The sequence below is a fragment of the Carassius auratus genome, chromosome 38 (assembly GCF_003368295.1).
Source record: "Carassius auratus strain Wakin chromosome 38, ASM336829v1, whole genome shotgun sequence".
NCBI lineage: Eukaryota > Metazoa > Chordata > Actinopteri > Cypriniformes > Cyprinidae > Carassius > Carassius auratus.
Window position 1 is genome coordinate 5,704,214 of NC_039280.1, and position 13,142 is coordinate 5,717,355.

General features: G+C 40.0%; 2 protein-coding genes across 7 annotated transcripts in view; one reads left to right on the plus strand and one right to left on the minus strand.

Annotated features, from left to right (window-relative positions):
* Positions 1–6,416, plus strand: part of jag1b (jagged canonical Notch ligand 1b) — a 26,890-nt gene extending 20,474 nt beyond the window's left edge. The window contains exons 18-26 of the mRNA XM_026223567.1: positions 463–579; positions 1,145–1,172; positions 1,606–1,691; positions 2,397–2,510; positions 2,846–2,955; positions 3,057–3,290; positions 4,031–4,162; positions 4,407–4,554; positions 5,096–6,416. Coding sequence (XP_026079352.1) covers positions 463–579; positions 1,145–1,172; positions 1,606–1,691; positions 2,397–2,510; positions 2,846–2,955; positions 3,057–3,290; positions 4,031–4,162; positions 4,407–4,554; positions 5,096–5,550 — 1,424 coding nt within the window. The 3' untranslated portion in view covers positions 5,551–6,416. The remainder of the gene's footprint in view (positions 1–462; positions 580–1,144; positions 1,173–1,605; positions 1,692–2,396; positions 2,511–2,845; positions 2,956–3,056; positions 3,291–4,030; positions 4,163–4,406; positions 4,555–5,095) is intronic.
* Positions 6,376–13,142, minus strand: part of slx4ip (SLX4 interacting protein) — a 44,995-nt gene continuing 38,228 nt past the window's right edge. For all 6 annotated transcript variants that reach the window (XM_026223593.1, XM_026223591.1, XM_026223592.1 and 3 more), the window contains 2 exons: positions 11,906–12,003; positions 6,376–10,212 (listed from right to left, as the gene is read on the minus strand). In XM_026223593.1, the coding sequence (XP_026079378.1) occupies positions 9,684–10,212; positions 11,906–12,003 (627 nt within the window). In that variant the 3' untranslated portion in view covers positions 6,376–9,683. The remainder of the gene's footprint in view (positions 10,213–11,905; positions 12,004–13,142) is intronic.

Genomic DNA, 13,142 nt, shown 5'->3' on the forward strand with positions numbered 1-13,142 from the left:
TTTTTTTTAATCACTGACATTTTCCATGGCCACTTCTGTTTGAAAACCCCTTGAATATTCAGAAACTGTTTTATCATTTAAATTGTAAACGAAGAAGTTGCTCTGCAAAAACACTGTTCACATTCAATCATTCTAGCTCACAGACTGAAATCTCTTTCTCTTTCTGTCCATGTATTGGCTGGAATTCGATTCAAATAGCACGGTCTGTAAAACAACCCCATCAGATTTTGGGACGAGCTTTTCTGCAGATTTCTTTGATGCAGAAACTATCATATCTGGTTTACAGTCGGCTCCAATTCTTTGATGGGAAATTTAGTTGGATCGAGTCTTGGGAAATGTTGTACTTGGTAATACTTCAAGATGTAGCCGGTCCATTTTAAGTGTGGCAGTCTTGTTGTGGTTGCACTCGTGTTGCTCTGTTCAGTTCAAAGCATTCTGACCTCTCTTGTGGCTCCTCTGCAGCCAAGAACAGCAGCTGTCTGCCCAACCCATGTGAGAACGGAGGCACCTGTGTGGTCAACAGCGACTCCTTCACCTGCGTCTGCAAGGAAGGCTGGGAGGGATCCACCTGCACCGAGAGTGAGTACCGCAGTACTAACTTCCTATGTAGATTTAAAGTGGAAGAGGGAATACTTTTACTCATAAATGTTAATATTTCAACCCTCATTTAGTCTGAGAATAAAGCAGGGATCCATTTCCCTGGCTTTGTCTTGCTCGTTCTTTTCCATTCTCTCTCTAAACCCACCTCACCCTGGCTGGACAATGTCGGCTGCTGCCAGCTATGAAGGAAAAAATTTAAATGAGGGAAAGTGGAGACAGATGTCCCCCCCCTTTCCTCAAGCCCACCGCTTGTCTTTCTTTATTCTTTTTTTCCTCACTGTGCCTTTCTAATGTATTGTTGTGCACCTCTTGCTCTGTGAGAACGGAGAAACCTGGAGTCCTAAAAATGAAAAGCTGGAGACAGAGAGTCAGTTAGTAACCAAGCAATCAGCGAGTCTGCCAAACTGGACGCCCACGCGAGCACGCAGACGCACGCGCGCTCCGACACAAGCTCTGACATGTTGACTGTTGTGCTCATTCTTATGTGCTCACATGGGTGTGAAGTGAATCAAACCCTCTCTCTCTCTCTCTCGCTCTCTTTCAGATACCAACGACTGCAACCCACACCCATGGTAAGTCCTGGCAAAACATTTATGCACACAGCCTGCCGCTGTAAACAGGCCCGTACAGCTGTGCCGCACTTTCTCACACTCTCTCACAGTGCTGGGAAACAGGCACTCCCATTGCTTCTGTCATTCCAAGGGTGCGTTAAGCTCGCTGACTATTGTGCTTTTGACTTCGGGTTCATCTGCTCGAGAAGTTGTCTAAGCAAGATTCTGAGTTCACAGTAACATATCCCAGCAAAACAGATTAGAATGAGTATATTTGATAAGGATTTTATCATTTGTTATTAGGGGCCACTGATAACAGTGAACTGATATAATGCACTTATAATAATTGGATTTTCCTGTTTTTGCATATTTGTAAAAGTTTATGCCTGTTTGTAATGCTGCAATGATGCCTGAACCGAACTGCATCTGACCTTCTGACTTTCTTTCTCCATAGCTACAATAGCGGGACATGCGTGGATGGTGAAAACTGGTACCGTTGCGAGTGCGCTCCAGGTTTCGCTGGGCCAGACTGCCGCATAAGTGAGTGTTAGATGACGCCTGATCCTCTTGGCTGTGAGCCCTGTAAATGTGCAACACAACTCTTCATAAACAAACAGAGCTGTAGATGGTCTAGCCACCCAATTAGCCAGCCCTCTTGGCAGAATGCCAAGAGCACAGCGAGCAGCATCCTCGCATTCTGCATCGCTCATGTTCACGGCCCCTTGGGAGAAACTGACTCAGTGACCAAAAGCCAATCACCCTGATTATCCAGCACTGATTACAGAGTGTGATTTGCTCTTTGAAAAGCTTTCATCTGGCTGCACGAGACATAACTCAGGCTTTTCTCTTTTGTATCCAAACCTGCAAATGAGCTCATGACATTAAGGTCAGCTGAGCCTAAAATTATATAGGACAGGACAGGACAGGGTCTTTGGTCGTACTTTATGAACTCGCCTCAATCAAAATGATCTTAATGGGAATATTTAACTCAATAAGCAAGACAGCATGAGAGTTTTGTCTGGTCTCAAGCAAAAAAACAAGCCTTAATTTCAAGATTCTTGCAAAACAAGCCTTCAACATCTTAAGCAGTCTTGCTTATTAGGTAAATGTATTTCATTTGTAACAATATTTCAGTGTTTTTACTGGGAAACAAGACCATATCTGTTGCTATTCATGTGATTGGAATGTTTTAGGACTTTAAAGGTTCAAAGCATGATTCCCAACAGATTCTCTTCATTCCTTCAGATGTAAACGAGTGTCAGTCTTCTCCCTGCGCAAGTGGATCTACCTGCGTAGATGAAATCAACGGTTATCGCTGTCTTTGTCCACCTGGAAGAACAGGACCAGAGTGTCAAGAAGGTAAGAGTCATATAAGCTTGTACAAACAGGCTACACACCACTTATTTCTTATTGAAAAGAACATCAAGACCCGCGTTAACATCTCCCAAACCATTGCTTTCCTACAAAGCAGTGATATTGTTGACTTAACAGTTTCAGTTGCCAAGAAATTCTCCTTAGTTTGAGGGTTCACATCAGTTTGATGTACTTGGGATGCAATGAATGTGATAAAAGAAAAACAAATAGAAAATGTACACTAAATGCAAATGTAATGCTTGAATTTTTTACTCAAGAAGATCACACCTTACCAACTCCTTTCTTGCCATGTCATAATCCTCTGTTGATGTTGTTCACAGTAACTGGGAGACCCTGTATTGTTGACGGACAAGTAACTGCAGATGGTGCCAAATGGGTGGAAGATTGCAACATTTGCCAGTGTCAATATGGAAAGATTCATTGCACCATGGTAAGTTAGCTGCCGTTGCATTGTATTCTTGGGGCATTTACTAATACTTTTCTTAATTAAGCAATCAAAAATGACTTTTTTTGTCTTTTTTTTTTCTCCAGATGTGGTGTGGACCACAACCATGTCAGGCAGGAAAGGTCAGAAGTGGGTGTCCTGCAGGCCAATCCTGTGTTCCCATCAAAGAAGAGCACTGCTTTGTCCAACCCTGTCTTAGTCTCGGAGATTGTTGGCCCCCTGCACCCCCTCCACCCTCCAAATGCCACACCAGCTTCTCTTACCAGGACGACAGCTGTGCCAACATCACGTTCACCTTTAACAAGGAGAAAATGCCTCAAGTGAGTCATACTATTAGATGAAAGCGACTGAATTATGAGCTTTTGAGCCATTTTCCCCCTTCTTGAAACATCTCCTCCACCCTTCTCTAATTCTCTGGAGAACTGAGAGCGCAGTGGGGCGTGAAATATCAGGTTCTCTTCATCTAGGAGACAACGTTCCTCATGGGTGAAGTTTTACATGCTGGTTGGATTCTCACAAGCTTTGTTGTCATGTCCAAACACTTTTTCTTCAAATGAATATAAGCTCAAGAAATACATTTGGTACAATAAGCTGTGGCTCGGTATCCCTTTCCGAACCAAGACATTCCTGAGCTAATATCCCATAACGGTTTAATACTTAGGCAGTCATTGTTGAGAAACACGGCTGGCGGCTGCCCACCAGCCAGCCCGAATTGCTGAACGAGAGACAAGCGAGTGCAACAAAGGACAGTGACAAGCATTAAAAACATGTGGTTCTTCTACTAATGGGCTACAGAAACTAAAGAGAAGTGTATATGATTAATATTTGACAGGGGGAGAACCTTGCCATCCATGTTAATTTTTTTTTTTTACTTTCCCCCAACCGACTAAATCTTTCATTTTGGACTTTTCACATTGCCCACACTGTCTGCTCCATTACTGGAGACAAACCTAAAAACCAAAAAGAAGTTTTGAGGATTAAGATGAATATGGTGCTAATTATTTAGTTGGAAAGCGCTTACATTAGATCCAATTGATAATAGATCTTTCTGTTGCGACAGGGCTTGAGTGTGGAGCATGTTTGTAATGAGCTGAGGCACTGGTACCTGCTGAAGAACCTGACAGCAGAGTATGCTGTGTCCATCACCTGTGAGCCATCTTCTTCAACCAGCAATGAGATTCACGTCAGCATTGTAAGTACAGCTTTTCAACAAGTATAAATGGGTCTAAAATAGCATTTAAAAAATGTTTCTAGAGGGCCAAGAAAATGTTTTTTGTCATTTACTCACGCTAATGTCATTCCATGTTTCCATTCTTCTGTGGTACACCAAAAAATAAAGATTCTTTTGTTCATACGTTGAAAGTCCTCTAGAGTTGTTTTGGACCCAAGTGACTTCAATTTTTTGTGATATTTATGAATCTACGTTTCCTGTGCAGTCCACAGAAGAGCCCAGGTCGGACAGGAATCCTATTAAAGACATTACGGGTCAAATATTCGACCTGGTGAGCAAGCACGATGGTAACAGCACCATCATCAAGGCCATCACCGGCGTACGAGTTCATAAGACACAAAGCCCCAAAACTGGTAAGCAGCTCTCCATTAAAAGTAGTCAAAAATTTAAGTATTAAGGTTTCCACAGTCTGGGCCAGTCGTGTTGAACTGTCTGTCCTTGGTCTGTCTTGCTTGAGCAATGTTTAACTGTCAAAAGAAGCTTTAAGTCATTGAGGCAATGGAATGTTACATCAGCTCTGCCAGTTGGATTGAACTTCAATTAGACATCAGGGCCCTCTTTATGCATGCTGTTCATCAAAAATGGCGTCCTTTGTTTCTGCCAAGCTGCTAAGTCTCTTCCTAACTTAAGAGACCTTTAAACCGTGTGAGCCAGCCTCTGTAGATTGGGCCAGGGGACCGGGTATAAACAGTGTATGTCTTGTCCAAAATAGGAAAATGTTGCTGTTGAATTGAAGTGTGGATTATTTTTTCCTACACCACTTCTGTTTTCAAACTCCAAGGTTTTCACATTTCCAGTGCACAAATGTTCACCAGTAAATAGACATTTTAATAGTTTTCCCTTGCAGTCTTCTTGTCTCAAATACTGACCCACTGTCCCTTCTTTTGTCCCAAGACTACCTGGTTCCTCTGCTCAGCTCCATTTTCATCGTGCTCTGGATCCTTGCCCTGGCATCGGCCTTCCTGTGGTGCATTCATCGCCGGCGCAAACAGAACAACCACAGCAACGCAACTACCTCAGCTACAGAGGACAATACCACCAATAATGTGCGTGAGCAGCTCAACCAAATCAAGAACCCCATCGAGAAACATGCGGCCCATGGCGTGGTCATAAAAGACTACGAGGGGAAGAACTCCATCATTGCCAAAATTAGGACGCATAACTCCGAGGTGGAGGAAGAGGAAATGGACAAACACCTGCAGAAAGCGCGCTTCACCAAGCAGTCGGCATACACGCTGGTGGAGCGGGAGGAGCGTGCGCCCAACAAAAACCCAAACTGGACTAACAAAAAAGACAACAGAGACTTGGAAACGGCACAGAGTTTAAACAGGTTGGAGTATATCGTATAGCAGGCAGCTGTGTTGCCGTGCGACCGAACCCCTGTTGCACTTACCAGTCATTTGACAGGGTCTCGGGGGGGTGGGGTTGTGCTTCTTAAAACTGTTGCGTCATGTTCTGGACTCCAAGCCTGTTACTGGCCTAGAATCCTGTGTTAATTTAAGTTTTGACAAGCTGGCTTCACACTGGCAATTGTAATATTTGCTGTGGACGGCTGGAAAACCCAAATGCTGCATTTTGCATCCAGTGTTTTCCTTCATAAAAGAAAAAACAAATGGTTAAAAAAAAAAAAAAATTACACATTTCAAATGTCTATATTTTTGTGGATACGTTTGAGTATCTCTGAGTCTGAAAAATTTGCATAGTGTTTGCAAATAGTGTTATTTTCGTTCATAATGACAATGCTCTCACAGCTAATGTAGTTGTTTCTTCGTTATCCAGCGGCTGTGTGGAAACTCTCTCTCTCTAGTTGGTTTTATTTCTAGTTCTGAACTGAAAGTGCCTTCACAGCTAAGCACCACAGCAATTGTCGAAAAGGAGTATGAAAAACGGGAAAAAAACAAAACAAAAAATATTATTTATTATTTTTCTTTTCTTGGGGTGGGATAGGTCGGTAAGCCTTCTGCTGCCAATATGAAGAATTGTGTCAATTTAGTGTAGATATGTATATTTTTTTTAATTAATCACTGTGTATATTTGATTTATTAACTTAATAATCAAGAGCCTTAAAATATCATTCCTTTTTATTTATATGTCCTGTCTAGTTTTGAAGGTTTTGATAGCTTTGTAAGCCTATAGCTTTGTTCAGACGACATTTGTTTGATGTTCCGCATACCAAAATTTCAGAGAGAAAAAGCAGTCTATTTTTTTTTTTTTTTTTTTTCTAAAAAACAAGATGGGCATTTGTGTGCCTGAATTTTTTTTCTTTATATATTGTCAGATATTTCAATATTTGAAACTTCTATTGTATGTATTTTGCCAACTCTTACTTGCTCGGTGCAAGTAATGTCAACCTCATGACTGCTTTTTGTTTGGATACCTGGTGGCAGACACATTGCTTGCCACGGATGGAAAAAAATAAATCATTAAAAATATCTCAAATAAAAGGGAACACGAGTCTTCTAGTTGCTTGTTGGTAAACCTGATTCACATATATCATTTCTCTTCCGCTTCGGTTTGCAGTATGTCATAAGCTAGGCTGTGAATACTTGAACAGTAGGGGGCCAATAGAAACACTGTAGACGACTGCCTTGCTTTCAGGAGTCCATTTCTATTGCTGTGCACATGTAGTGTTCTTTTCGTTATTCTTTTATTTTGAGGCTCTCTAAAACACCAAACCGGCAAGCTTATCACATTTGTAAATTAGGTAACACTTTAGAATAAGGTTCCATTAGTTAATGTTAGTTAATGCATTAATAACATGAACAAACAATGAACAAAACATCTATTACTGTATTAATCTTTGTTAATGTTAGTTAATGAAAATAGTTATTCATAGTTCATGCTAATTCACAGTGCATTAACTAATGTTAACAAGCACAACTTTTGATTCGAATAATGCATTAGTAAATGTTGAAATTATCATTAACTAAAATTAATAAATGCTGTAGAATGATTGTTCTTGCTTAGTTCATGTCAACTAAAGTAACATGAACTAACATTAACCAATGGAACCTTCTAAAGTGTTACTTTAAATTCTATGAGCTCATGGCAATATTCAGTGTTCATATTTGACCTTACTGTAAATTTGTTTTTTAGTTTGTTCCTGGCAATATTTTTTGAATGTTATATTTATTAAACATTTTGTATAAAAGGAAAATTAAATGTTTGTGTGCTGCTTTGGGAGGAGCCGAATCCTCTCTTACGCTGACGTAATGTAATGTGAGGCACAAGGTCTGTCTAAATGTCTGTTCGTGGTACAGCCGTGCAGGTCTGAATGTACTCTGTACCATGTGAAGACTGACGCTGCGACTGAACTTCCCTCCCTAAATGATGAATGAGGTATTCAGGAAAATAACTGCAGGGCAAAGGCAAAGCTTATGGTGATGAGAAGAAAAAAGGGGTTTTCCAGCCATGTATCATGTAAATTCTATCAGCATTTATATATTGTTCATATATTTTATTTTTTCTGTGGTACACAAAAAAGGCATTTGGATAGTAAGGTTGCTGTTTTCCATGCATATTGAATGAGGACTGGAGGTTTCAAGGTGCAAAAAGAACACAAAGACATCATCAAAGTGGTTTATACAACTCATGCCTATATTCAAAGTCTTCTGAAGAAATTTAAGTGCACATTCACTCAAGATTTTCTTATAATTGCTGGAGTCCAATTTGTGAACTAATCATTCTTGTGAGTCACATCTTTTCAATCATCCAGTTCATAAAACCTGTCTGATTGATTTATGAATCAGACTCGAGATAAACTTGCTGACTCAATTTGGTCACAGCAGAGGAACACTGGTGAAAAACAACTTAAACTTCAGTCTGTTTCTCACACAAAGGCTTTTATAACTTCTGAACACTTTGGATACAATGCACAAGTAACTTTTATGATTATTTTATTGCGCTCTGTGTCATTTCTAAGGCTTGAAAACATCCATCTCCATTCACTGTAATTACATCAAAATGAATGCTCAGCACAGCCTCCAGAATTTATTTTTGCTGTTCCACAGAAGAAAGGAAGCTGAATGGGTTTGGAATGGGTTGATGACATTTCTTTAATGGTTAAAATTGTTCTTTTTAAATTAACATGAACTTAAAATTCTAATTTGTAAATGCATGTTATTATCCTGGCCTTAATCAAAATGTCATAACTCAGTTTTCTTCTTGGTGATATACTGTATGCTGGATTTCTCCAAGCATTTAATCCACATAAAACCCAACCCATCTCGAGCAATAAAAAGACTTAATTTTCCCGAACCTACGTTGTAATTTTTCACTTATCTGTTACACTTGAGTGTTAGTCACAATATGGAAAAGATCTGCTGCTACTTTGGTTACCTCGCGATTTTAAGCTTCAATTTGCTAAAGGTTGATCTCCGATATTGCAGTATGTCATTTTGACCACCAGATAGTGTCAAAAAAATCAGAATTCCTTTATTATTAATGGTTAAGTAATAGTAAAACATTAGTTATATTTTAAGGCAGTACAGTAGATTGCATTCAGTTTTTAAGGTATTCCTTGGACATTGAGCTCACAAGTGTCTCAATGCAAACATTGTTTGATTAAGAACAAATGGTTTGCTATCTTTAATGATTTAAATTCATGACATGGCATCAGAATATACAGTCATGTTGTTAGTCTAAACCAGAAGTATTCCGACTGCCATGTTATGGCATTATAACTGCACAATGTTGTATATTCTGATAAAGTTGACACATCTCTATTATACAAAATGCCTAAACATTGAGGGATTTGTAAGCACAGCTGGAAAATAAAGCATGTGACTCAACAAATTTATGTCCATACATATAATCATCCTGCCATCACGCACTAAATCAATGTCGACTGCACCCGTGATTAGCCAAATATCAGACGCGAGCGCCACTTCAGCGTTTCATGACATTGTCAGTCATCCTGCACCAGACATATAGCTGTTACGAAAAGCAATAACACATTTACAAATAATAACCACAGGGAGACGGCAGTCGGCTCCAACGGTGAAAAACCCTGATCGCTTAAGGAGCGCGGTGTATGTGAGAACACAGCGAAATCAATCATGTGCTCAGCTGAAGCTGGAAGAGTGGAGATTTCAGACGGATGGAGCCAGAGATTTGGGCTTGAAGCCACAGTGTGCTCAACGGCTCCCGCTAGTCTGAAATACAAATCTTACACTGAAAACGCGAACTGCATTTGTGTTTTTGTTTAGAGTGAAGTTACTGTCTGCTTGAGTTCCTTTTAAGTTGTTGCTAGTGGAGTCGATTCAAAAATGTGAAAGCTTCTTGGTAATCTAATTCAAGCATTTGAGCAGTTTTGTGTTTTTTACTTTAAAGGGAGAAGGGAAGTACTGTATGTGCAGATACTGCGTGTGGTGAACGCTTGTGCAACTGCCGCTGACAGACAGTATTACAGTAGAAGTGTGTACTGTAACATCCATCGTGGTGGCGTCAGATATCCGCTCTCGTTCCATGCCGCTACGCCCCTTTAGGACTTCTTGAGTCGGCGTAATCGGGATGTTCTGTGCTCACCCCCCTTCTTTCCCTCTCTGGCAACAGATCTTGAACTAATAGAGGAGCCAGAGGATAAAGGCTTGACGGATAGGCCTCTCAAACTTGCGGCCAGCCCGCTTTGGTTAGTCTGTGAAATCTCAGGCTGGAGACTGCAAACAGAGTCTGCAGCAGCAACGTCGGAAGAGGGATTTTTGGAATCGCTTGATGCTGCAGGCTCTCCAAGACGAGGTCTTTTTGTCTTTTGGTGGACAGTGTCTTCTCCTGAGCTACTTTGGGTCCGCGGTCGTCTCTTCAGGCCGGTAGCATCAAGATTTGGTTCGGTGGTCTCTTTACTGTTACTTAATTTAGATGACAATACTGCTTTCCCTTCCTCCATTGACTCACTCGTGAGAAAGCTTCTAGACGATATGGGGACAGGATGACATGCTTCAGCAGACCCCTTTTCAGCTTTGTCCACTTGATCATCTTGGCGTTGTTGGGGTTGGATTTTAGGCTGCCTGGCACTGGAGGAATTAGGAAAGGTTACATGATATGTAAATGGATCATCGCAAGGTACAGTATTGTTCAAAATAATAGCAGTACAATGTGACTAACCAGAATAATCAAGGTTTTTAGTATATTTTTTATTGCTACGTGGCAAACAAGTTACCAGTAGGTTCAGTAGATTGTCAGAAAACAAACAAGACCCAGCATTCATGATATGCATGCTCTTAAGGCTGTGCAATTGGGCAATTAGTTGAAAGGGGTGTGTTCAAAAAAATAGCAGTGTCTACCTTTGACTGTACAAACTCAAAACTATTTTGTACAAACATTTTTTTTTTCTGGGATTTAGCAATCCTGTGAATCACTAAACTAATATTTAGTTGTATGACCACAGTTTTTTAAAACTGCTTGACATCTGTGTGGCATGGAGTCAACCAACTTGTGGCACCTCTCAGCTGTTATTCCACTCCATGATTCTTTAACAACATTCCACAATTCATTCACATTTCTTGGTTTTGCTTCAGAAACAGCATTTTTGATATCACCCCACAAGTTCTCAATTGGATTAAGGTCTGGAGATTGGGCTGGCCACTCCATAACATTAATTTTGTTGGTTTGGAACCAAGACTTTGCCCGTTTACTAGTGTGTTTTGGGTCATTGTCTTGTTGAAACAACCATTTCAAGGGCATGTCCTCTTCAGCATAGGGCAACATGACCTCTTCAAGTATTTTAACATATGCAAACTGATCCATGATCCCTGGTATGCGATAAATAGGCCCAACACCATAGTAGGAGAAACATGCCCATATCATGATGCTTGCACCTCCATGCTTCACTGTCTTCACTGTGTACTGTGGCTTGAATTCAGAGTTTGGGGGTCGTCTCACAAACTGCCTGTGGCCCTTGGACCCAAAAAGAACAATTTTACTCTCATCAGTCCACAAAATGTTCCTCCATTTCTCTTTAGGCCAGTTGATGTGTTCTTTGGCAAATTGTAACCTCTTCTGCACATGCCTTTTTTTTAACAGAGGGACTTTGCGGGGGATTCTTGAAAATAGATTAGCTTCACACAGACGTCTTCTAACTGTCACAGTACTTACAGGAAACTCCAGACTGTCTTTGATCATCCTGGAGGTGATCATTGGCTGAGCCTTTGCCATTCTGGTTATTCTTCTATCCATTTTGATGGTTGTCTTCCGTTTTCTTCCACGTCTCTCTGGTTTTGCTCTCCATTTTAAGGCATTGGAGATCATTTTAGCTGAACAGCCTATCATTTTTTGCACCTCTTTATAGGTTTTCCCCTCTCTAATCAACTTTTTAATCAAAGTACGCTGTTCTTCTGAACAATGTCTTGAACGACCCATTTTCCTCAGCTTTCAAATGCATGTTCAACAAGTGTTGGCTTCATCCTTAAATAGGGGCCACCTGATTCACACCTGTTTCTTCACAAAATTGATGACCTCAGTGATTGAATGCCACACTGCTATTTTTTTGAACACACCCCTTTCAACTAATTGCCCAATTGCACAGCCTTAAGAGCGTGCATATCATGAATGCTGGGTCTCATTTGTTTTCTGAGAATCTAATGAACCTACTGGTAACTTGTTTGCCACGTAGCAATAAAAAAATATACGAAAAACCTTGATTATTCTGGTTAGTCACATTGTACTGCTATTATTTTGAACAATACTGTATATCAGAACAGTACTTGCATCTTCTGAAGAATGGCTCTTTTTGTTGATGTGGAGCTGGGTAATGGATCTATCATCTCGCCAGAGCCAGAAAAATACTTTGAATGGTTTGGTTCACACTGTTGAGACAAAAAAATTAATAAATAAAATTAAGAGATGCATTAAATTCAAAATGGAGGATAAAAACTAAAGAAATCTTCATTATAAATTAATTTATCATTCATTAGATGTTGTCTATGTAGGGATCTCATTAGGTTTTGACAGAAACTATGAAGTAAATTATTATTATTATTTTTTAAAGACTCTAAGAGAAGTCCATTGTACTGACATGAATTAACGATATTTGGTGGAGCCATGGGAACAAATCCATGGGATGTTTTGATTTTGACGGCCTTACCCAAGAGACTAAGCAAAAACACAAGCTTGTGTTGAACTGCCAGTATTCAGAGGAAGCTCCCTTTTTTCCCTTTTCTCTGTCTTGGTTCTCAAAATGTTGATATAAATATTTGCTTTATTGCAGCTTTGCTTTTTTTTTTTTTTTTGCTTGTGCATATTGTATATTTTATGTGTTTGTGTGTTAATATAAATAATGTCAAAAGTACCAATTTGGTTGAATGTGTTACATATTCATGTTTGTTGCGGTATTAAAATTGATACTAAGAATCACATAAAAAAACATGCCTTTTAAATGCTGATGTGTGGCAATTTGAGATTCTTTGAAGCTAAGAGATCAGTAAATACACTCACATTGAGCAAAACATATTATTTAAATATTCACTGACTGTGTGTGTGTGTATGTTCATTACGACCTGTCTTGACCACCTGAATAGTTTGACAAACACTTTGAAGGCTTTGTTTTAGTACTAGCCATGCTTAACCGGGCAGCTCTGAGAAGAATAAAGAGACGAAGCAGCTTATTGAATCCCACCAACATACACCTTCAACAGTCCTAATGAAGCTCTATCAACAGAACAATCCTTGACTGAGCAAGAACAGAGCAGGTACTTGTGGCTGCCGTCTTTAGAGACACAGGATCATTGAACTGCGATTAACTGACACAAAACAATCATTCCAGTCCAAACTGATTGGATTTCATAAAAGTGTAGGTTTACCAACCAGCCTCTGAACAGGTTCATGATATATAGGCTATTAGTTCTATTTTAGGAGCAAGCAGCCAGATAAGCACAAGGTCCATCGTGTCATTAGAGCGAAATGAGGAAATCCAGAGGGATGTGTTTCATATGAAGTGCACAGAGGC